Source organism: Sminthopsis crassicaudata, chromosome X (genome assembly GCF_048593235.1).
Source record: "Sminthopsis crassicaudata isolate SCR6 chromosome X, ASM4859323v1, whole genome shotgun sequence".
Classification (NCBI taxonomy): domain Eukaryota; kingdom Metazoa; phylum Chordata; class Mammalia; order Dasyuromorphia; family Dasyuridae; genus Sminthopsis; species Sminthopsis crassicaudata.
Genome location: NC_133623.1, coordinates 80,164,468 through 80,189,396, shown reverse-complemented (window position 1 = coordinate 80,189,396; position 24,929 = coordinate 80,164,468). Strand labels below are relative to the sequence as shown.

Sequence of the window (24,929 nt, the reverse complement as noted above, 5' to 3'; positions counted from 1 at the left end):
TCTCCAATGGATGGGCATCCACTTAGTTTCCAGTTTCTGGCCACTACAAAGAGGGCTGCCACAAACATTCTGGCACATATGGGTCCCTTTCCCTTCTTTAAGATCTCTTTGGGATATAAGCCCAGTAGAAACACTATTGGATCAAAGGGTATGCACAATTTGATAACCTTTGAGCAAAATTCCAAAATGGCTCTTCAGAAGGGTTGAATCAGTTCACAACTCCACCAAAAATATATTAGTGTCCCAGTTTTCCTACATTTCCTACAACATTCGTCATTATCTTTTCCTGTCATCTTAGCCAATCTGAGAGGTTTGTAGTGTATCTCAGCATTGTCTTAATTTGCATTTCTCTGATCAATAGTGATTTGGAACACTCTTTCATATGAGTGGAAATAGTTTTAATTTCTTCATCTGAAAATTGTCTGTTCATATCCATTGACCATTTATCAATTGGAGAATGGCTTGAATTCTTATAGATTTGAATCAATTCTCTATTTTAGAAATGAGGCCTATATCAGGACCTTTGAATGTAAAAATGTTTCCCCAGTTTATTGCTTCCCTTCTAATCTTGTCTGCATTAGTTTTGTTTGTACAAAATTTAAAAAAGAAAAAAAAAATAGTTCCAAATTTTCTCCTTCCCTCCAGCCTGTTCCTCACACATTGAGAAGGCAAAGATGATGATACCCATTATACATATGAAGCCATGCAAAACTTTCTTCCACATTTGTTAGGTTGGGGGGGGGAGGAAAAAAAAGCAAGAAAAATCAAGAAATAAAGGGGGAAATCTGATTCAATTTGTATTCAGAGTTTATTCTCTTCTTAGAGTTGGATAATATTTTTTCATCATGAGTCCTTTGGAATTGTCATGGATCATTGTATTGATCAAAGTTGCTAAATCTTTCAGAGTTGCTATCTAAATATTGATAAAACTGTGTATAATGTTCTCCTGGATCTGCTCATTTCAGTTTGTTTCAATTCACAAAGTTTTTTTTTAACCATCCTATTGTCATTTCTTAGAGCACCACAGTATTTCATCACAATCATAAACCATTACTTGTTTAGCCACTCCCTGATTCATTTCCAACTCTTTGTAACTACAAAAGAGCTACTATAAATATTTTTCATGTTTGGGTCCTTTTCCTTTTTCTTTGATCTCCTTAGGAAACAGACCTCATAGCAATATTGTTGGATCAAGGAATTATATATATATATATATATATATATATATATATATATATATATATATATATATATATATATATAAAATTTATATATATATATATTATATATAATGATATATATATAATATATATATGTATATATAGTTTGATAGCCCTTTGGAAACGATTCCAAATTGTTCTGCCAAATGGTTGTACTAGTGTCCCCATTTTTCCACATCCCCTCCAGTATGTCAGTTTCCTTTTCTATCATGTTACTCAATCTGATGAGTGTGAAGTGGTACTTGAGAGCTGTTTTAATTTGCATTTCCCTAATTATCAGTGATTTAGAGCATTTTTATGTGATTATTTTTAGCTTTTATTTCCTCTTCTGAAAACTGTTCATATCCTTTGGCCATTTATCAATAACACAATGACTTGTGTTATTACAAATTTTGCTAAATTGTCTATGTATTTGAGAAATGAGGCTTTTATCAGAGAAACCCACTTACTGACTCCCTCCCCAGTTTCCTGCTTTCCTTTCCTTTTGGTTATACTGGGTTTTTTTTTTTTTTTTTTTTTTTTGCAAATCCCTTTTAATTTAATGTAACAGAAATTATCCATTTTATATCCATTTATCCTCTCTGTCTCTTATCTGGTCATAAATTCTTCCCTTATCTAAATAAAGTTCTAACAGGTGAAATTTCCACACTTCCCTATTTTGCTTATTATAGTATACGTTATGTCTAAATCGTATACCCATTTTGACCCTTTCTTGGGATACGTTAATCTATGCCTAGCTTCTGCCATACTGTTTTTCAGTTTTCACAGCAGTTTTTTATCATTTAGATATCATTTATCATTTTAAGAAAAAGTCCATGTATTCCTATGCTTTCTAGTGTTTTAAATAGGAATGTGTTGCATTTTTTAAAAAATGATTTCTGAATCTATTGATATTATCATATAATTTTTGGTCAATGATATGGTTAATTTTACTTAAAGTTCTCCTAATATTAAATCCTGCTTTTTTGGTATAAATCCCACCTGTCGCAGTACATGACCTTTGTGATATATTGCTGTAACCTCTTTGCAAATAATTTATTTAGAATTTTTGCATCGATATTCATTAGGGTAATTGGTCTATAGTTTTCTTTCTCTGGTTTTGCTCTCCTAGGCTTAGCTATTGAAACCATATTTGTGTTAAAGAAGGAATTTAGTCGAACTCCTTTACCAATTTTTTTCAAACATTTTATATAATCTTGGAATTAATTTTCTTTAAATGTTTGATAGAATTCACTTGTAAATCCATCTGTTCTTGGGGATTTTTCTTAAGGAGCTCACTTATGGCTTATTTAATTTCTTTTTCTAAGACAGGGTTATTTAAATAACTTAAGTATTCTGTTTACTCTTTTATCTGGGCAGTTTCTATTTCTGTAAATAGCCATTTCATTTAGAATTTTTAAGTTTTTTGGGCATATAGTTGGGCAAAATAGATCCTCAAATTCATTTTAATTTTATCTTTATTAGTTGTGCATTCATTGTTTTCCCCATTTTTGATACTGGTAATTTGGTTTTTTTCTTTTTCTAAAAAAAGTGATGCCTGGAATGCACTCCCTTCTCACCCCTGGGATTCTTAGTTTCCCTTAAAGCTCAGCTCATGTGCAGCCTCATAATGGAAGTCTGAACTTAGTTTTGTTTTGCTGTTTCATCCTTTGATTGTTTAACTCATTCCTTCCTCCAAGGCCTCTTTGGACCTTTAAGCCTTCTTTCCCCAAGATGGGGATTCTCACCTGTTACTTCCTTTGTCTCCTAGTCAAAAGCAAGGAGATGTCACTTCTTAGGAGTTCTCTTCAATCTGTGTCATGAGGTATTGGGTCAAAGCATTCTCCCTACATTTCCCTGGGTACTCCATCGTTTGTTTCCTCTCTACAAAGCCATTCATTCAAGAACATGGTTCCTCTGCTATTCTAGCTTTGATTGTAGCATGTAACAAAAGGAGCTTATTTCTCTCTGATATTCTGATGTTAAAATGTTCACTTCATCGCAGTTAGTATTTTTGTGGAAAGCTTTCTCTTCCTGGAATTACTTATTAGTTGGCTACATCCTTCATCGCCTTGCTATGACACATGGTGTGTTTTTCTCAGAGCTGCTTGCTTGCTGTAGCCAATTTCCTTTCTCGGGCTGCAGAAGATAATGAGATGAGATAGGAAAGAAACTGGAGGATCCCAGACAATGTTACAAAATCACCTTGCAGAGTTGGATATACTTGGCGTACATACAGGTTGATTTTCTGCAACCTACACTTAATATATTTCTCAACATCAGATTTGAAATGTATTTTCTAACCTCAGTAATAGGATTCTTATCCCCTGTATTTCTGCCTTTGATTTTTGGAGTAAAGATCGTGGCAGCATCATGAAAGGATTGATGACAACAGTTTTCCTGTTCTTACTAACGTTATTCATTTTTCTTTATTCTGCACTTAACTCATATAATATTTGCAGGTCTTTCTATATATAACCTATTTTTAGTGTATATATCTATATCTATATATGTATGTATATGGTTTTCCCAGGGTCATTTGGTGAGAAACATCTGATAGAAATGGATTGATTCAAATGCAGTGGTTGCTATAATTAGTTTTACAATAAAATATTTGTATTTTAGAAGTCTTAGCAGGGGTGGGGAGGGGAGAAACAAAACCCTGATAACCATATATAAACCTCTTGGATTAACACTTTCATTCTGAAAATTAATTAGAACCTCAGTTTTTAAAACTTGGTTTTCAGGGTCTAAAGTTCCTCAACAGGGAACCAAAGGAACTGAAAGTGTGACTCAGCTCTTCCACTGCCTTTCTTTATGTCCTTAGGGAAATCATTTTTAAGCCTCTTTGATTCCTCATCTATAAAAATGATTTTTTAATGAATGAGTGAAAAACTCAGCCACTCAATGAGCACTGATTAAGCACTAATGAGACAGGAAGTATTAGAGATATAAAGAAAAGGCACAAAGACAGGCCCTACTCTGGAGGAGCTCCCATATTCTGATGGGGCAGACAGCATGCAGTTATATACACACAAGGTTGCGTTGTCTAGAGTTTTCCTTCCAAGGAGCAAGCATCTTTTAATTTTGTGGCCGCAATCACTGTCTGCAGGGATCTTTGAGCACAAGAATACAAAATCTGCTGCTGTTTTCATTTTTTCTCCCTTATTTGCCAGGAATTGATGGGGCACTTGCCAGGATCTTGGGTGTTTTTTTTTTTTTTTTGATGTTAAGCTTCAAGCAGCTTTTACACGCATCTCTTTCATCTTCATCAGGAGGCTTAATTCCTCTTCATTTTCTGCCATCAGAGTGGGATCATCTGTGTATCTGAGATTGTTGATATTTCTCCCAGTCTTAATTTCAGCTTTTGTTTCTTCTGGCCTAGCATTTCACTCTGTATCAAAGTTAAATAAATGAGACAATATACAGCCTTGTAGACAGACTCTTTTTCCAGTCTTAATATAACATTCTGTAATAATCTGTAATATACAGACTCCTTTTCCAGTCTTAAACTAATCAGCTGTTCCATGTTCAGTTCTAAGTGTTTTTTCTTGGCCTCCATACAGAACTGGCAGAAGGTAATCTCAGAGGAAAGGCCTCTTCTTGAAGCTAGGAGGCAGAGGTGAGAAGGGAGCACATTCCAGCTAGGAAGGTCCGCTAGTGAAAAGGCACACAGTTGGGTGATGGAGATCCACGTATGAAAACAGCAATTGTCACTGGAACACTGAGTGTGTGGAAAGCAGTAAGGAAGAGTGGAAAGGGAGGAGGGCCAGGTTATGCAGAACTTTGAACCACAAGCAGAGGGTTTTGGTTTCGATTCCAGAGGCCAGAGAAAGTCACTGAAATATATTGAATGGGAGAGAGCTTTAGAAAAATCATTTGACTTCTTTGAGGAAGTTCTGAGGCGGGGAGATAACTAGAAGGCTGGGGCAGGTGTGAGAGGATGAAGGCCTGCACTAGGGTGACTGGGAGGATGATAGCATAGCCAGCAGTGATAGAAAAGCTTGGAATCTCTCCGCTGGGCTGTTTGTTCAGCCCTAATGACCTCTCTCCAGCTCTTTTGTGGCCTCTCTGCTGACCTTTGGTCTTGGATCTCCAAGTATCTTTTGGACATCTGAAACTCAATGTTGTCCGTAGCTAAATTCGCTATCTTTCTCCCTGAACCTTCCTCCCTCCTGTCTATTAATGTCCAGGGTCCATCCTCCCAGGTCCTCATTATTTCTCACCCTTCAGATCCAAGTCCAGTCTTCTAAATGGGGCACAGTGGATAACATGTCTGGCTTGGAGTCAGGAAAACCTGAATTCATATCTGGCCTCAGAGACTCACTGTGTGAGCCTGAACACATCAACCACCCTTTTTGCCTTGGTTTTCTCATCTGAAATATGAGAAGGAAATGGGAAACCATGCCAATATCTTTGCCAAGAAAATGTCAAATGGGGTCACAAAAGATCAGACACGATTGAGATGACTGAAGTCTTCTATAGGCCCCCTTCAGTACTCTGACACTGCCTACCTCTCTAGGGCAGACTCTCATTACTCATTTTATAGTGGCTTATTGGTTGGTCTTCCGTCCTTGAGTGTCTCCCCAACTAGAGCTGAAAGAAGCTCGATGTCACAGTGGATAAAGTGCCAGACTTGGAATCAGGAAAACCTGAATTCGAATCTGGTTTCAGATACTTACTACCTGCGTGACTGTGGCCTTGGCCTCTATCTGCCTCAATTTCATCATCTAGGCAATAGAAATAATAAGAGTACCTTCCTCCCAGGCTTGTTTGTGGGGATCAAATGAGGTAAGGATTGCAAAGCTCTTAGCATAGTGCCTGGCACCTAGTGAGTGCCCTATAAATGTTGGCTATTTTAGCTATTAATACAATCTGTTCTCTTTTCATCCAGGTCTGGTCATGTCACCCTCGTGGTGACCCCCAGATTCAAATATCAAACCAACTGGGTAGCTTTTAAGGTCTTCATAACTTGGCCCCTTCTTAGCTTTCTTGCCCAGGCTTCTTTCATTTTACTCCCTCTACCCCATCCCCAGTATGCACACAGTCCACTGGGACTGGCCTTCCCCTTGGGCTCTATCTTAATCCATCTTCCAGTTTGGGACATGTTCACTGGCTATCCCCCAATCCCAGAAGTCTCTCCTTTCTCCTCTCTGGGTCCTGGGTTTTCTGGCTTCCTTCAAACTTCAGTGTTTTACTAGGTTTTGATCATATTGATTTTCCTCTGATACCATCTCCAATTTATCTAGCCTAGATCTTATTTATACCTAGCTGTCTCCATGGGCTTTCCTCCATTACAGTAGGAGTTCCTTAAGAGCAGGGGGTGTCTCCTGACTTTCTTTGAACCTGCAGTGACTTGCACATAGTGGTCACTTCATAAATGCTTGTTGAAGTTATTGACTTGGATGAGGGAAGGGTTTAGGGGAAAGCATGCAGAGTTCCATTTTGGACAACGAAAAGTCTTTATGTACAAAGCCCTGTGCTAAGCACTGAGAAAATAAAGAGAAGAGTAATACTGCTGTCAAGGAATCTACACTCTAATGGAGGAGACAACACAAATGACAGGTTGTACCTGCCAGCTGGGTTTTTATTTCCTCTATTTGGTTTTACATTCCCCTTGTGATTCTTAGGGAACAGTGACAAAACAGATGGTGATGGATATTTTTATAAATGATTTCCATTGATAAAATGAGCTTCCTTTCTAATCTTGAGCCATTTGACAGTGCCACGGGCTTTCTTTGGCTAGGAGAACATTCTTTTCCAGGTCTTTGGTAGCAGGGGCTGTCGAGGGGGTAGGCACTGTCATAAACCTTTAAATCCATTAAAATATTGTGTGGTGTAGAATGGGGCTCTGGGCACTGGGTACTGAGAGTGCCAGTTTCAGCCATGTTTCTTGCGATCCCACTCAGCCCACTTTGTGATGCTTCCTTTTTGTTTCCCTCCAAAGGGCCAGATGGTCATGTGACCAGGTACGGTTTGGAGTGGCTGCTGAAGAATAGCTATGAAGGGCAGAAGCAGGCTGTCCAGCCTAAAATTTTGTGGAATGCAGAGATCTACCAGCAGGCTCAGGTGCTGCCTGTTGACTTCCAGAGTTTTTTGGAGACCAAGGATGGCCTGAAGGAGTTTCTGCAAAATTTCCTGCTCTATGGGATTGCATTTGTAGAGAATGTCCCTCCAACTCGAGAAGATACAGAAAAGTTAGCAGGCAGAATCAGTTTGATCAGGTAAACCCGAGTAGGACTTAGCCAACATCTGATTTCTAAGTCCACCATGATTAATTTGCAGAGCCTGAGAGCCGGAAATCAAACATGACTTGATCACTCATTCTCATGCATAGATTCAAAATATCATGTGGCAATAAGGTCTCTGATACTTCATTTTCTGCTGCAATTTCTAATCTCTACAAATCAGAATTTCTGTTTGAAATATGGAGGCATATAGAGCAATTGATTCTCTGTTGTACTGGACAGTGCTGAATTGTGATTTGAAAAGGCCCATCCTAGAAACTAAAACAAAGGGAAGGAAAGGTGAATTCTGGGTATGCTTCATGTTATTCCCTGATGAAATTTTCGAATAGATTGCACATGACAATGCAAAATGATCATAAAGAATTCACTTGGGTTCCGGAGGAAGTCATGAACTGTCTCTCCTTTCCAGGGAAGAATAGGAAGAGGTGCAGCAAGAGGAGGATTTAAGTATGCAGCAAGCACAGCCTTAGACAATCTTGGTTAGACAAAAAGGGATGACCAAGTGCCTTCCCAGCTCATTTCATTGCAATTCAGCAAGCAATTACTAAGTGTTGCTATGGAGCTTGGTGTTGCACTTGGTGCTAGGGGCACAAATACAGGGACCTCAAGGACTTGCTGACATTCAATTGTTTGGATCCGACATGTGTTTTTACAACAAAGCTTCTTAAACTGTGGGTTGCAACCCCACATGAGGTCCCATAAGTGAATGTGGAGGTTGTGGAATAATTATGATTTATTATCAGTAAATGTTTGGTTTTTCTGCCTATTTTATATACCCATATTCTCAGGGTCATGTTAAAATTTCTTGGGTAAAAACAGGTCGTGGGTGAGAAAAGCTGAAGAACTCTTGTTTTATATAAAACATAAGCAAAGCAAATATGGAGCAATTTGACAGATGGCAATAGTAGGGGATGGTGGCGGGCAACTTAACACCCGAAAAAATCTAGAAATGATCTAGAAGCGAGGTAGCAGTTGAGCTGAACCTTGATTCTCCAAGATAGAGGTGGAAGGTGAGGAGGAGGGAGGGCCTTCCAGGCCAGGCAGCCACACCTGCGGTCAGAAGGGAAATTCTGTGTACAGGCAGCAGCAGCAGGCAGGACTGTTTGGCTACAACAGAGAATGAAGAATCAGGGTCTAGAGAACCAGGTTAGAGCCAATTTGTGAATGGAGATAACGAGAGGAACTGCCGTTTTGTTTAAGTGGTAATAGGAGCTGCTGAAACTTCATGAACAGGAGAATGGCCTAGTGCTTCATTCCCATCCTCTAGAAATATCAGTCTGTTAGCCGTGTGGAATAGAGGTTGGAAGATACTGGAGAAAGGGAGTCCAGGTAGGAAGCTGCTAATGGGCAATGGCTAGGCTAGGGCAAGCTTTCAGGGTTCGTGTCCCAGACAAGAAGTGAAGCCTGATGTTGTAGAAGTGGGTGACCTGAGATGGAGGAGGTATGAAGGTCAACTTTAGAGGAGTGGGGAGAGGCCCAAGGTAGAGTGCAGCCACTCATGCTCAGTGGCTTTTGTCACAGCAGCAGAAGGTTGCTGGGGAGGCTGAGGGAGGGAGGAGAAGGCACTGGGCTTGGAGGCCAAAAAAGTCAGGGAACCCATTCCTTCTCTTGTGTTCTGGAGATGATCTTCATTATTTCCAAGAGGCCACAAGATCACTGTTCAAAAAGCTCTGTTAAATGAATATGAGTGCTGCTGTGGGATTCGCTGTGGCGTGCTGGTGGGAGCCTTCATCCCATACCAGCTATCTGACTGCAAACCCTAAAATGATGCAAAGAATAAACAGCTGTCTGCTCTGTTCCATCAGGATCAAATGGGAGAATAGGTGAGAGAGCCGGGAGCTGAGCGATGATATCGACCAACCTCGTCTCCCCAGAGCAGCCATTTCAAGGGGCCTAGCCCTTTGCTTACACCTTCTGTTTGTGACCAAGGGTCCTCTGTATCCCATGCTTTTTCCCTCACAGTGGAGCTTGGGTATAAGCTTAATCCTTAAGAGTTTCTCCTCTGTCAAAAGGGCATAGAGCTAGACTCAGTTTAACCTCTAGAGTTCCAGGATCCTGGAGTCCATTAGATTTCTCCGATGGCCCCTGGAGCCAGGATTTCCTTGACAGCATCCTCTCTCATGAGTCCTCTGCTGGAGCTAGAGAGCTGGGCTCAACTGGAGATTTGGGGGATGAACAGCATAGATGGAATTTCCAAATGTGGATGTGGTTAGCTACTTCCCTGTTCTAGCCTGGGTGGCCAACCTATGTGGAAAACCAGATTGCTGTGGCCAGCGGGCACCGGAGTGAGTAGCGAGAGGGAGAGAGGACTGAGGATCTCTGTGGTTGCAATTATGGAAGCCCAGGAGTATTGCAGGGCGTGTACTTGTATACACATAGTGACCAGTAACAAGTCCACGTGTTCTACATGCATGACCTGAGCTTTCAGGCAAAAGCTGACTGGTCGATAACTGGTTATGCTATAGAAGAAATTCTTATTCAGGTCTAGGTTAGACTAGATGGCCCTTAAAGTATTTCTCACCTTTGAGGTCCTGTAATTTGTGGATGGATGAGCTACCTACTGTCAAATGACAGAATCACACATTCATAAGATCTCAACCTAAAAAAATGAACTATAACGTCAGAGAAACGAATAGGGACCAAGGTGAAGTTTTGTGTGTGAATTAAGAAAAATCAACTTGGCAGGGAACAGAATGAGAGGAAAGAGCCATCTGGCGTAAGAGGGATTTGTAGACAAAAGACTTCAAGTTCTCAATTAACCATCTGTTCCATGAACTGGGAAATGATTGATGGAGTCTCTTCCTACTGTAATACCAACGACACTTTCAATTCCTACAACCCTTTACCTAAGTTTCTCTCAGTCCTTGCAACAGCTGAGTGAGGAGATAAAGCAGCTGGTGTGTATTGTCACCGCATTAAAGCAGCTAAGATTCCAAGTGTAAGGCACTTTCTCAGCAAATGAACCAGGATTAGGCTTTTTGTAAAAGCCATAGTTTCAAGATATCTAGGTTGGTCGGCTCCTGTTTGGACAGATATACTGGTCATGATTGGTTCTTAGGAGCACACCCTTAGCACACAGATGAAAAGTGTCTGTTACCTGCTGATTATGGGCATAAAGACTATGGACAGAGAGAAATGGGAAGGAAATAGGGATGGTTTGCCTGAGAAAGAGAATCCATAGGGAAGTAGGGGTCTCATGCTGATCTGCAGATATTTCTGGAGCTGTCCTGAGTAAGCCAGTCAGCACGGAGTTAAAATTCACAGAGAACTCCATCTTAGCTGATTATATGATTCTAACTATGGAGGTGGCCAGAAAAATCAACCGCTTTAGAAGTGAGCTTCCCATAATTGGAGGTATTTAAGGCAAGGCTGAATGTCTACTTTTTAGGATGCTATGGGGTATATTGGGTCACTGGGAGATGCTCATATTGAATAATCTCCAGATTATTCCACCTTCTACCTGACTTTCTAGTTTGTGGTTCGAAGAGGTTACTTGAGATTTCAGAGCCCCTGATGATTTGTCATATTTTATATTCTAACACCAGCTTCTTGAAAGGGACATCAGTGAACAGACCTTTGGTGAGGATATTGCCATATTCAGCTTTGATGAAATTTGTGATCTTTTCCCACATAGTAGCATGGTCGTTTTATTGATTTCCATGAAAAAAATAAAGTAAATAAAAAATGTCAAGCAATTCATCTTCTATCTCATTATCTTACAGAGAAACCATCTATGGTAGGATGTGGTATTTTACTTCTGATTTCTCCAGGGGAGATACAGCGTACACCAAACTAGCCCTGGATCGCCACACAGACACCACTTATTTCCAAGAGCCTTGTGGGTATGTGAACCAACTAACCAGGAGCAGAGCTGGCCTCTCATGCGGGAAGCAACTGTGTGTCTTCTGTAGGCTGCTGGCCCTTTCCGTGACATATCCAAATCTTGCTTAAAGGCCAGGGATCCACTTTGATTTTTCTTGGTCTTGTCCTCTTGGAAGTGCAGTTATTGTGTGATTTAATACTACTCAATTAGCTTAGTGAACCCTAATATTTTAATTGGGCAAAGAAAATGATTTAACTATAGAGCTAAGAATTGCCATTTTATCAAATTGATTTTTTCCCCAAAGCAATTGAAATCTTCTAGTAATTTGTTCCATGGAGTGATTATTGTATGGAATCTAGAATTTCCTTTTTGTATAGAAAACCTTTCTCCTTTCTCCACAGAAAACCAGCAACAAGCTATCTGTGCTTCCTGTTCCCTGACACACACAATCCCCGTTGCTCTTTTCCCCTTCTTCTGAAATGTAAGCTACACTCCCTAGCCTATAGGGCTTTTTTCTTGGTGAAGCCAGAAAGGACCAGAAGGGATGGCATCAAAAGGGGGAAGTAATTATCTCTCACTGGAAAAGAGGTCAGGGAAAGGAGAGCTAGTCAGATGGTACCACCCCCCCCCCCGAACCTTGTCTAGCCGGCCTCCTTCCCCTGTCCCCTCTGTGAGGAGAACACTGGGCTGCTAATGTTGTTACTGCCATTGCCACTGCCTCTGAGCGTACCATGGCTTATTTCTCAGTTCTGAATTAGGGAATGAAGCACCAATAAAGTCCATCTCTGAGCTGCTGGTCTTTATTAGTCGCACTTTTTCCCCCTTGGAGCTCTTACTCACGCCAAGTGAGTAAGTAGTGGAACACAGAGTCCTCTGCAAATAGAGACTTGAAATCAGATTATTGGTGCTCTGTAAATGCACCAGACTAATTCAAGACACCAGTGTTCAGAGTCACCATTACTTATGCTAATTTGCAGGAGAGACACATCCCTCAGACTTTCACTTCTCAATGCTAGCAACCAACTTCATTAATGAATTCATGAAACAGCCATTTATATTACTTATTAGACCACACAAAACGTTTATTAATGAAACTTTGTATGGTCTAATAAGTAATATAAAGGAATGTTTTGTTGTGTTTTTTTAAATAAGAGTTTTCTGAAACCCTCTCAAAAGGAACTGCGCATTTTCTGAGGAGGAAGGATATTGCAGTTCTGGGATGGCTGGCCTGGCCTAGACTAAGACGTAGGTGCAGAAGATAGAGTTTAGCTGGAACAGAGAGGTAGGAAGGGGTAGAAATGTTTCACTGGCCTAGAAAGTAAGCCTTAAAGACGTGGCCTTTCTCTTTTCTCCTTGAAGTGCTAGGAAGCCACCTTCAGTTAAGCAGAGGAATAATGGGCTCAAAATTGGGCTGCAGGGAGACCATTTGGGCAGGTCTCTTTTTAATGGGTATTTTTGTAATGGGATTGGTACTAATGAGAGGAATTTTCTATTTTGTTTCCAAAATTCTTTTCCATTCCAGTAAGACCCTCTGTTTACCAATGAACAGCTTTTGATTTTCCTTTTTTTCCCTTTAGCATTCAGGTATTTCATTGTCTGAAACATGAAGGGACTGGTGGTAGAACTCTGCTTGTGGATGGATTCTATGCAGCAGAAAGAGTCCTGCAGAGTGCTCCTGCAGACTTTGACCTCCTCAGCAAGGTGCCACTGAAACATGAGTATATTGAAAATGTGGGAGAATGTCACAATCACATGATTGGAGTTGGGCCAGTCTTGAATATCCACCCGTGGAACAAAGAACTCTACTTAATCAGGTGAGCATGCTTGGGCAGAGAATGTGATAAGCAAAACCGGCATCCTACAAGATCTCATGTTCCCCTAAAGTTTTTTTTTTATTTAGTTTTTTTTTAATTTAATTTTTATTTTATTTTATAATTATAACATTTTTTTGACAGTACATATGCATGGGTAATTTTTTACAACATTATCCCTTGCACTTACTTCTATTCAGATTTTTTCCCTTCCTCCCCCAACCCCCTCCCCCAGATGGCAGGCAGTCTTATACATGTTAAATATATCACAGTATATTCTAGATACAATATATGTGTGTAGAATCAAATTTCTTGTTGCACAGGAAGAATTGGATTCAGAAGGTAAAAATAACAGTTTACACTCATTTCCCAGTGTTCCTTTTCTGGATGTAGCTGATTCTGTCCACCATTAATCAATTGGAATTGGATTAGCTCTTCTCTATGTTGAAGAAATCCACTTCCATCAGCATACATCCTCGTACAGTATCATTGTTGAAGTGTATAATGATCTTCTGGTTCTGCTCATTTCACTCAGCATCAGTTGATGTCAGTCTCTCCAAACCTCTCCGTATTTCTCCTGTTGGTCATTTCTTACAGAACAATAATATTCCATAACATTTATATACCATAGTTTACCCAACCATTCTCCAATTGATGGACATCCATTCATCTTCCAGCTTCTAGCCACTATGAAAAGGGCTGCCACAAACATTTTGGCACATACAGGTCCCTTTCCCTTCTTTAGTATTTCCTTGGGGTATAAGCCCAGTAGTAGTATGGCTGGGTATGCACATTTTGATAACTTTTGGGGCATAATTCCAGATTGCTCTCCAGAATGGTTGGATTCTTTCACAACTCCACCAACAATGCATCAGTGTCCCAGTGTTCCCACAGCCCCTCCAACATTAATTGTTTTTTGTTCCTGTCATCTTAGCCAATCTGACAGGTGTGTAGTGGTATCTCAGAGTTGTCTTAATTTGCATTTCTCTGATCAATAGTGATTTGGAACACTCTTTCATATGAGTAGAAATAGTTTTAATTTCATCATTTGAAAATTGTCTGTTCATCTCCTTTGACCATTTATCAATTGGAGAATGGCTTGATTTCTTATAAATTAAAGTCAATTCTCTGTATATTTTGGAGATGAGGCCTTTATCAGAACCTTTAACTGTAAAAATTTTTTCCCAATTTGTTACTTCCCTTCTAATCTTGTTTGCATTAGTTTTGTTTGTGCAGAAACTTTTTAATTTGGTGTAATCAAAATTTTCTATTTTGTGATCGATAATGGTCTCTAGTTCTCCCTTGGTCATGTTCCCCTAAAGTGACTCTTGATCCTGTAGCCCATGCTCCTGATCAAAACCATCCAGGTCCTTCCATCTGCGCTCACCATAATATTGCCATCTTGCAGCATCAGAGTCATTGCCTTTGAGGAGCTTCCTGGGAATCAGTTGAAATGGAGTGCTGCTGCCACAGGTTTTATCACTAAAGGCCTTTGCTCCAGACATAATCTCAGAAGAGGGCTTGGGGGGGAATTAAAATTAAAGTAAAAGGTGAGAACACTCTTATAATAGAGGCTTGGGTACAAGAGGGAGAAACCCAAAAGTCAAATCCAAATGAGGCCTGCCAGACTCATTGACCCTTAACAAATTAGTAAGTAGAAAAGTGCTGATCACCTTGAATGTGTACAAGTCACTTTTACTAATGAAGGCATCAATTGTCTCCTCTGCAATCTGGACAGGCTAGATAATGTTTTACCTGTGGTAAGAGGCAGCATAACAGGATAGCTAAAAGCAGACTTCGGAGTCCAGAAGGCCTGGCCTGAGGCTCTGACTCTGGCTCAGCCTGACCCAGTGACCTCTCAACGCCACAGACAACTATCCAAGATCAGAAATTGCCGAAGTGGCTGATCTGCAGGCTGATCCCCCTGATGCCTCTTCCCTTATATTTCCCTCTCATGCTCTCTGGATGATCACATTGTTGCTTGCACTTGACTTAAAGCCTTGTTTATAAAAGATTTCACATCCAGCCATTCTGGAGAGTAATTTGCTCAAAAAGTTATCAAACTGTGCACACCCTTTGACCCAGCAGTGTTGCTACTGGGTTTGTATCCCAAAGAGATCTTAAAGAAAGGGAAAGGGACCTGCATGTGCAAGAATGTTTGTGGCAGCCCTCTTTGTGATGGCTAGAAGCTGGAGACTGAGTGGATGCCCATCCATTGGAGAATGGCTGAATAAATTGTAGTATATGAATAATAAGGAATATTATTGTTCTGTAAGAAATGACCAACAGGATGATTTCAGAAAGGCCTGGAGAGACTTATGTGAACTGATGCTGAGTGAAATGAGCAGGACCAGGAGATTGTTGTGCACTTCAACAATGATACTGTATAATGATCAGTTCTGATGGAGGAGGCCCTCTTCAACAATGAGATGAACCAAATCAGCTCCAATAGAGCAGTAATGAACTGAACCAGCTACACCCAGCGAAAGAACTCTGGGAGATGACTATGAACCACTACATAGAATTTCTAGTCCCTCTGTTTTTGTCCACCTGCATTTTGGATTTCCTTCACAGGTTAATTGTACACTATTTCAAAGTCCAATTCTTTTTGTACAGCAAAATAACTGCTTGGACATGTATACATAGATTGTATTTAATTTATACTTTAACATATTGAACATGTTTTGGTCAACCTGCCGTCTGGTGGGGGGGCAGAAGAGGGGAAAAATTAGAACAAAAGGTTTGGCAATTGTCAATGCTATAAAATTACCCATGCACATATCTGGTAAATAAAAAGTATAAAACAAAAAATAAAAGAAGATTTCTACTTGTATCACAGGTACAACAATTATGACCGTGCAGTCATCAACACTGTGCCTTATGATGTTGTCCACCGTTGGTATGCGGCACACCGGACTCTTACAACAGAGCTAAGGAGGCCAGAGAATGAGTTATGGATCAAACTGAAACCCGGCAAGGTGAGTGCCCCTCTTTGGGGAGGGAATCAAAGTGGTTTGCCTTGCAGCTAGTGAGTGAGCCGAGGAGTTAGGAATTGGGCTTTCTAGATGGTCTCTTTGCTTTTGCTTTCAGTGTGAACTTGAGATGGTCATTAAATTCATGGGAGCTGATGAGATCCCCAAGTGAAGTAGGATAAAGGGAGGAGAAAAGAGGGCACAGGACAGAGCATTCAAATTTTGGACCTTCAGACTGGGAATAAGAAACTCTTGGGAAATAGCCCAGTAATGGTATTTTGTGTAAGGGAAAAGATAGAGGGGTCCTTTCACTTGCATTTTTTCTAAACGGGCCTATCAGAAACCCAGCTGCCCAAATTATCTCCTCAGAGCCCAACTCTTAACTACATCACTCCTCTATGCTAGGACCATCAGTGGCTCCTTACTCCTTCCAGAATAAAAGACTGAACTTGGTCTTCAAAGAGATTCTATTGCTTATGCCTTGTGAGAAGTCTGCTATCTTTTGAGAAAGTGGAAGAATAACAGAAAAAGAGGAATAATCACCAAGGAGTCATTGAGCTCACTAAATGTATAAAGACAGAAATGGAAAAGCCCTGCTTCACAGAGAGTGCATTTGAAGCAGGTACAAAATAAATAAAAAGGTCCGAGGTAATATGAAGAGGGGACACCAGCAGAAGGGGATCCAGAAAGGCCTCATAGAGAAGGTAGCGCTTGGGGATCCCAAGAACAAAACACTCATTTACAAATTCTTGCTTTGAACTTCACAACATTTCTTTCCAGTAGAGAGTGTGCTGTGACTGAGACTCACTAAGTTTCCCTAGACCTCCTAATCTGTTTGTTGCAGGTCTTTGAGGACACAGACTGTTGGAGAGTTCAGTTGAGACTCTTCCCATTCTGCTGCCTGGCTCTTTTTGGGCCCTCTCCATTGAGAGGTCATTATTTCAGCCATTACAATCTCCTTAATTATAGGCACCATGTGGTGCTACCATTTTCCTTTGTAGTTTTTAACAGCATTTTCCTCAGACATTGAATATTCAAAAGTGGGGACTGGTTTTTTGAGCTCATTCAGAATCCATTTAAAACTTTTCTTTAAAGTAACCTCCAAGCAATTTGGAACTCTGCCCAAAGGGCAATCATAATGTGCATATCCTTTGACCCAGCAATCCCTCCCAAAGAGATCATAAAAAGGAGGCACATGTGCAAAAATGTTTATAGCAGCTGTTTTGGGGGTTGCAAAGAATTGAAAATTGAGGGAATTCTTCATCATTTGGGGACTGGCTAAAGAAGTTGTGGTATATGAATGTAATGAAATACTATTGTGCTATAAAACATGATGAGCAGAGGATTTCAGAAAAACCTGGAAAGATTTATGTGAACTGATGCTGAGTTAAGTGAGTCGAACCAGGAAAACACAGCAACAAGATTACATGATGATCAACTGTGATGGACTCATCTCAGCAATACAATGATCCAAGACAATTCCAAAAGATTTGTGATGAAATGATGTTCTCTACCTCCAGAGAAAGAACTATAAAGTCTGAATGCAGATCAAAGCATAGTGTATTCATTTGGGGGTGGTTTTTGGGGTGGTTTTTCCCTTTGTTCTGTTTCTTCTTTCACAGCATGATCAAGGTGGAGATTTGTTTCCATGATTGTACATGGATAGCCTGTACCAGATTGCTTGCCAACTTGGGGAGGGGGGATAGGAGGAAGGAAGAGAGTAAAAATTTCAACTCAAAATCTTTTTACACAGAATTATAAAAAATAAAATACAATTTACAAAAAAAAAAAAAAAAAAGTAATCTCCTTGTTTTCAGGCTCCCATAGTCTTCTCTTCTGACTGCATCTTCTCTTTCCTTTTATTCATTCACAGGCCCTATTTATAGACAACTGGCGTGTTCTACATGGCCGGGAATCATTCACGGGCTATCGCCAGCTATGTGGCTGTTACCTGACAAGAGATGATGTGTTAAATACAGCCCGCTTCCTTGGACTTCAAGCTTAAACCTTCAGTCGTGGAAATAAAGCCTGATAGCCACTGAGCACTCTGGCTACCAGAAAGAATTGCACAGGACCTAAAGAGCAGGAACTCTTGTATCATCAACCTTTAGACCAGCCTCCTAGAGCACCCCACATTATTTAAGTTTTCTCTTGTTACTGACATGGCAACACACAAAAGAGAGGGCCTATTAGGCTTCAAAGTCTCCCATCCAATGGCAAAACACTTTACATTCTCTTTTATAGAGTAGGCTTTTTTTTAGTTCTTGGGCCTTTTGGTATGATCCAAATGAGTTCATTCCCATGTTATCCCCACAATAAATCCCTTTGTATCTGAATTCCTTAAAATAGTCTTAGACTAGGAGCGATATTGCTTAGAGTTGGGAGAGACTTCAGCAGTTAGGTCAACCCCCTCACTTTGGAAATTAGGAAAGCAGAGACCCTGGGAAATTGAATGACTGATTCCAAGGTCTTAGAGGTAGTTTTCATCAGAGTCAGGACCCAACCCAAGTCTTCTTACTCCCCGCAATGGAAAGGTCGAGGATATCCTGGGAGATTCTCAGGTCTATATCATTTATCCTTTGCTTAGTAAGGTCAGTGAGCACGGATGGAATCAGGGGATCTGAAGTTTAAATTTCGATGGGACCTCAGAGATAGTCCAATTCCCACATTTTACATATGGGAAGCAACTTTTCCAAGCTCATATAAGTGGAAGTGCCTGGGCTTGGATTTGAACTCCAAAGATCATACAGCTATGTGACCCTTAGTCTTATGATTCCAAATCCAATTCACTCGCCTTTGTTGAGATCAGAATCTTGGATTCAGACTAGGTAGGGTTATTAAAGATCATCCAGTGTAAGCCCGTCATTCGATAGATGAGGAACAGACAGGTCCAAAATTGCAGAAAAAAAAAAAAAAAAACAGTTGGGATGCAAGGACCTTGAAGGTCAAAGACCTTGGTTGTACTTAGAGTGAGACACCTTTAAGTCATAGTTAGCAATACATGGTTATTTTCCTCAGTTTCCATTATTTTATAACTTTTGTACTAGAAAGTAGTGAATGCCTTCCATTTTAGAATTCTCATCCTTTGCTTTTGATATTTTCATTTGTAGTTATAGGGGTTTCCTAGAACATAGTGTTATGGTTGTAGTTCTTAGCCCCATAAATCTCCCTTGGGATTTGGGGGGGTCACAGGATGGCAGAGATAGAAGGGACTTCAGGGACCATCTGATAAAAACTCCTGATTTTATAGATGAGGACACTGTGACCCAAAGAAGAAAAAAAGAAAAAGACTTAAAAGATCATGGATTTAGAGCCAAAGCCTTCAGAGACCATCATTGGAGAGAGACATAGAGAACTCACAGGTGGCAGAATTCACATTTGAACCCAGATCATGTAACCCCAGAGAGTGAACATTTGAGGTCACATTTTGAAGGGATTTTAGAAATAAACAGTCCAACTGCCCAAATTTTACGTGGAAGGACCCAATGCAGATAGGGGGAAAGGGCTCACCTGCTTTTTATCAGCAAACAGGAAGGAAGGATGGTTTCTTTACAAAGTACCTGCATTGTTCTGCTTGTGTAGTTTGTTGCACAGAAACACAATACCTGTGAGTGGCAAGATGACCATTTCTGTTGGGCTTCCACATTTACAAAGCACTTTCATTTGGCTCCTTTCTGCCTCCCAATAACCCTAGGAGGTAGATGTTACAGAAATTATAAGGGGCCCTAAGAAACCACCTTCAGGACAACCCAGCCATGTTACAGATGAGAAATTGCACAGTGGATGAGACAGGGGTGTGTGTGTGTGTGTGTGTGTGTGTGTGTGTGTGTGTGTGTGTGTGTGTTGGAGGTGGGAAAACTGAATTTTTGAAAGGTGAGGAAGTTCATATGGATTCAGGATGGAGGAAAGGGGAGAGAATAAGCATTTCTAGAGAATCTGCCAGGAACTGAGTAAGCACTTTCCAGTCAGCTCATTGGATCCTCACAATAACCCTGGGAGGTGGATGCTATTATGGTCTCCATTTTACAGAGGAGGAAACTGGGGTAAACAGAGATGAAGTCCAGAGTAGCATGGCTAGGAAGTGTGTGAGGCTGGATAGGAACTCTGCACTGTGGTGCCCCCTGGCCCTAGGGGTATAGTTCAGATTTTCTGATAATCATAAAATCTTAGATTTATGTAGCACTAGAATATTTCTAAAACATTCCACATACATTATCTCATTTGAGCTTCTTGAGCCCATATGGTATTTGGAAGAGGCAACAGCACTGTTTTTACAAATGAACAAATAGAAGTGCAGAGAGGCATCATGGTCTAGCAGATAGAAAACCTACTTTGGAGTAAAAAATCCCTGAGTTCCAATCCCACCTTGGACACCTGCTGATTGTGTGACCCTGGGCAAGTCCCTTAGCCTCATGGCAGTCTGGGCAATCCTCTGACAGAGAAGGTACAAAAGATCTCCATTGATGGAGGGAGTCTCCTCATCCAAGGAGGTTCTGAGGAAAGAACAGATCCATACCAAAAAATCTCCCCCCCAAAAACCCAACAACAAAGCCCTCAAGCAGAACATTTTTAAAGGATGAGGAAACTGGCCACCCAGAGCATTTCCAGGTCTTTGGCCCCTTCCCAGGATGGTTCCAACCCTGTTCTTTTATTGTGAGAACAATATAAAACACTCTTCACTCTCCAGCTTTCATCTGAACAAGAGAATGGAGGGCAGCTTTTCTGACATGTCAAGATCATGGTGGCATACAAGAGTAACTTTAAATCCAGACCCTTGCATTTTCCCCCAAATTTTCTGATTTTCTCTCTTAGGAAAGAAATGCTATATATAGCAGAAAATGTATTTTCTATTTGTTCATAGGATTGTAGATCTAGAGCTAGAAAGTCCCTCAAAAGCCACCTGTGTCAACCCTTCTAATTTGATAGATGAGGAAACTAAGTCCAAAAGAGTACCCAAAGTCACAGAGGCAGGATTTGATCCCTGGTCTTCTGAACACACAGCCTTTGTACCATACTGCCTACTCCGAAAACTAAGAGTCTCAATCCAGAGGCCGTCCAGCGCATCCTCAACAAAGGCAACATTCTCTTAATTCAGCAGTCCAATTTTACCTTTGGTGCCAAGGGCCAACCATTTGTGACATTGCAAGTCTTGATGTTTTCAATGTCAGGGGTGGGGAATAATTTGGCACACTCCTCCCGCCCCACTATCAGTGCAATGGTTGTAACAGGTATCAGATGTAAAGGGTTTTGCATTAAAATGTTTTCATATAACTTCCTTAGACTTTTGCCTGATAAAAACCCTTTACTGTGGCGTCATCTATTGAACCATAATGGTTGTTTGATGCACATTTGAAGGAGTCTACTCCAGCTGTTCTTACCTATTCTCAGGAGTAGTTAGAAAAAGTTGGGATTTCATGACGAATTTAGCTTGTGTTCTGAAACAAACATTTCTTGGCAGTCATTTTTCATGTTTTTCCCCCTGTCCTTTACTATATGTTCTTTTTTCTTGGTTCAAACTTCTGTAAAGGGGCAATCATCTCATTTTCCCAAACAGGGTTAAGTGACTTCCAAGGGTCACACAGCTAGTAAATGTCTGAGGCTGGATTTGAACTCTGATTTAAAAAAAAAAATTCAATAGCATTAAATACATGTCAAGGTAATTGTCAATATTCATTTTTATAAGACTTTCTGTATCAAACTTTTCTCTCTTCCTCCCTTACCTCTCCCCCTCCCCAAGACACCAGGTAATCTGATACAGGTTAAATATGTGCAATTCTTTTAAATATTTCTATATTTGTCATGTTGTGCAAGAAAAATCAGACCAAAAGGGAAAAAAAAACATGAAAAAGAAAAACAACTCAAGAAAGTGAAAATGCCATGCTTTAATCGATATTCAGTTTACATAGTTCTCTTTCTGGTTGTGGATGGCATTTTCCATCCCAAATCTAGTGGAACTGCCTTGAATCATCACATTGATAAGAGCCAAGTACAGTTGGTCATCACATAATATTGTTACTATATACAATGTTATTCAGGTTCTACTCATTTCACTCAGCATCAAATAATACAAGTCTTTCCAGGCTTTTCTGAAATCAGCCAGCTCATCATTTTAAAAAAACATTTGAAGTTTTATTTTTTAATAACAATCCTGTTTAGTTAATTTTTAAAATGACTTTTGACCAGATATGTTTTGTCAGAGCAAAAATCATTCTTATTTTTAGCAATAGGAGCTACCAAAGCTTTTTTTTTAATTCTATTTATGGGGGCAGCTAGGTGGCATAGTGGATAGAGCACCAGCCCTGAATTTCAGGAGGACCTGAGTTCAAATCTGATCTCAGACACTTAACACTTCCTAGCTGTGTGACCCTGGGCAAGTCACTTAACCCAGCCTCAGGGGAAAAAAAATTCTATTGCATTAAATAAGAAAAAAGAAAGGCAGAAAAGGAGAATAAAAAAATGAAACAAAACGACATTGTCATGTGCCCATCAGAACATCAGGGAAAAATCAAAATATATAAAAATAAACTACTATTTCAAGAAAGTATATATAATGGTACAAGAAATTATATTCATGAGTATCTATCTTTTCTTTATTTCCTTATAGGTTGCTATTTTGTTCTCTACTGAGCATTTTTTTTACTTTATTCTTTTTCCCCCTTTCATCCTCCCCACCTTCCCCAAGCAGGTTATAGTTTAACACAGATATATTTAAATATAGATATAGATATATACATACCTACATGTACACACACACTCCATGCAATACACACACACATATATATATATATGTGTGTGTATATGTACATACATTCATACCTACCTACAGACCCCCCCACATATACATATATCTTTATACACACCTACATAGAACTATATGCATACATATCTACATATACTCCGAAATATACATAAACTCACACAGTTACCCATATGTAAACATGTATCTAAAACTGTATTAGTGTGGCTGACATATAATGTAGATTTTTCTCTTGATGGAATCTTTAAGTTTGACATTGTCTAAGATCAATTACTAGCTGTACTTTGTGTACTTTGTTTTCTAATAAATTCTACTTCTGATCCTTGTTATAGCGTTTGTGTATATCACTTTTTCCTATCCCTGCTACTCTTCTTCTTTAATTCTGCTTCTTAACTTGCCTTGCTATTACTTAACCTCCCCTCCCCTATTATAACCTATTATAATTTAGGGAAAGAAGTAAAAGGGATGAACATTGTATGAATCTTATTCTCATCAGATTTGGCTCAAAGAGAGACTATTTTATATATATATATATATATATATATATATATATATATATATATATAATTTTTTTTTTGATTTCACAGAGGAACTTCTCTCATCTTATAGGGAAGTTAGAGGGGAAAAGGAAAAGGAAAGGGGGAGGTGTTAGGTTCTTACTAAGTGCTAATGAGATAATGAGATATTAGGTTTTTACTAAGTGCTAAGTCGGTACTAAACAATTTTCTAGTTCCGGCCTTTCCTGGGAGTTTAACCTTTTCAAACTTCTGGGAAGGGGCTTGCATGCTTAGGAGGAGCAAGTTCATTGGTTGAAGTAATTCTTCCCAGAAGCCCTTGCATTATCCCATGCCCATTCTCTAGGAGGATAAAAGAGGGCAGCTCTGGAGGAAAAGAGAGTCTCTACTGTAGACCAGACTTGAGGCAGCTCTCTGCAGGAAGGGAAATCACTTCTCTGGACCAGAGTTAACGGCAACTGTCTGGAGACAACGGTTCTCTACAGGAAGAAGAATCTGTCTGAGAGATTTGAGTAGACACAGCAGATCTCCTCCCAGAGAGCGATCTGGCAGCTTCTGGAGACGACAGCACGTTACGGGGAGGGACTATAAAGATCTCTCCCTTGTCTTCTTCTTTCACCCTTTACTTCCATCTCCCCCTTCCCTTTCCCTTTCCCTTTATTACTTTACAGATTTTGGAGGGTGCTATACCCGTCATGGTATATATGTAGTGTTGCCTATTGAACCCAATCCCAATGTAGTAGGTTTTCAGAACTACGAGGCCTCCTCCCCCCTCTAATGTCTCTGTGTCTATTCTTCCTCTGCACCTCATTTGTATAACATAATTACTATTTTTACCTTTTCCTAGATGATTTTGCTTTTAAGAGTCAGATCATACTCAACTCTGCCCCAATCTTTCTTTTGAGCTGCCTAACTGCCAATTTCAATCTTAAACGTAAGGTATACATTTCCATGTAAAAAACAATTTGTCCATTTTAAGTTCCTTGAAATTAATCTTTGAGATTGGCCTTTATATGTTAAATTTTCTATTGAGTTTGAGTTTGTTTGCAAGTCCTGAAAATCTGCAAGATCATTGAATGCCTATTTTTTTTCATTCAATATCATGGATAATTTTGTTAGATATGATATTCTGGGCCACAAAGCCCTATCTATAGTCTTTTATTGTGGCTGCTGATAAATCTTGCACAATTTTAATTGTTTAAAATGTTTTTCTTTCTTGTTTCTTGCAAAATTTTCTCTTGATCTGGGGCTTTTAAAATTTGGCAATTATATTCCTATGTATTTTTCAAAAAGGATCTCTTTGAGGTGGTAATAAATGGGTTTTTAAAATTTCTACTTTCCCCTTATGTTCTATCACTCTAGTATAATTTTCTTGGATTATTTCTTTCATTGTTATATTGAAGTTCTTTTTTTGGTCACAGCTTTCAGATAGTCCAGTTATTTTTATATTTTCTTTTCTTGATCTGTTCTCCAGATCTGTTGTTTTTCTTATAAGATGTTTCATATTCTGTTCTGTTTTTTTCATTTTTAGAATATGTTTTGTTATTTCTTGCTCTCTTATAGCTCCATTGCCTTCCCCTTACCCAATCCTAATTTTCAAAATT

At 39.7% G+C, this 24,929-nt stretch overlaps 1 protein-coding gene across 2 annotated transcripts in view; it reads left to right on the top strand.

Annotated features, from left to right (window-relative positions):
* The window catches only part of TMLHE (trimethyllysine hydroxylase, epsilon), a 106,465-nt gene extending 83,326 nt beyond the window's left edge, over window positions 1–23,139 (top strand). For both annotated transcript variants that reach the window (XM_074278608.1, XM_074278609.1), the window contains exons 4-8: window positions 7,147–7,423; window positions 11,170–11,289; window positions 12,848–13,084; window positions 15,921–16,059; window positions 17,927–23,139. In XM_074278608.1, coding sequence (XP_074134709.1) covers window positions 7,147–7,423; window positions 11,170–11,289; window positions 12,848–13,084; window positions 15,921–16,059; window positions 17,927–18,058 — 905 coding nt within the window. In that variant the 3' untranslated portion in view covers window positions 18,059–23,139. The remainder of the gene's footprint in view (window positions 1–7,146; window positions 7,424–11,169; window positions 11,290–12,847; window positions 13,085–15,920; window positions 16,060–17,926) is intronic.
* Window positions 23,140–24,929: the final 1,790 nt, after the last annotated feature.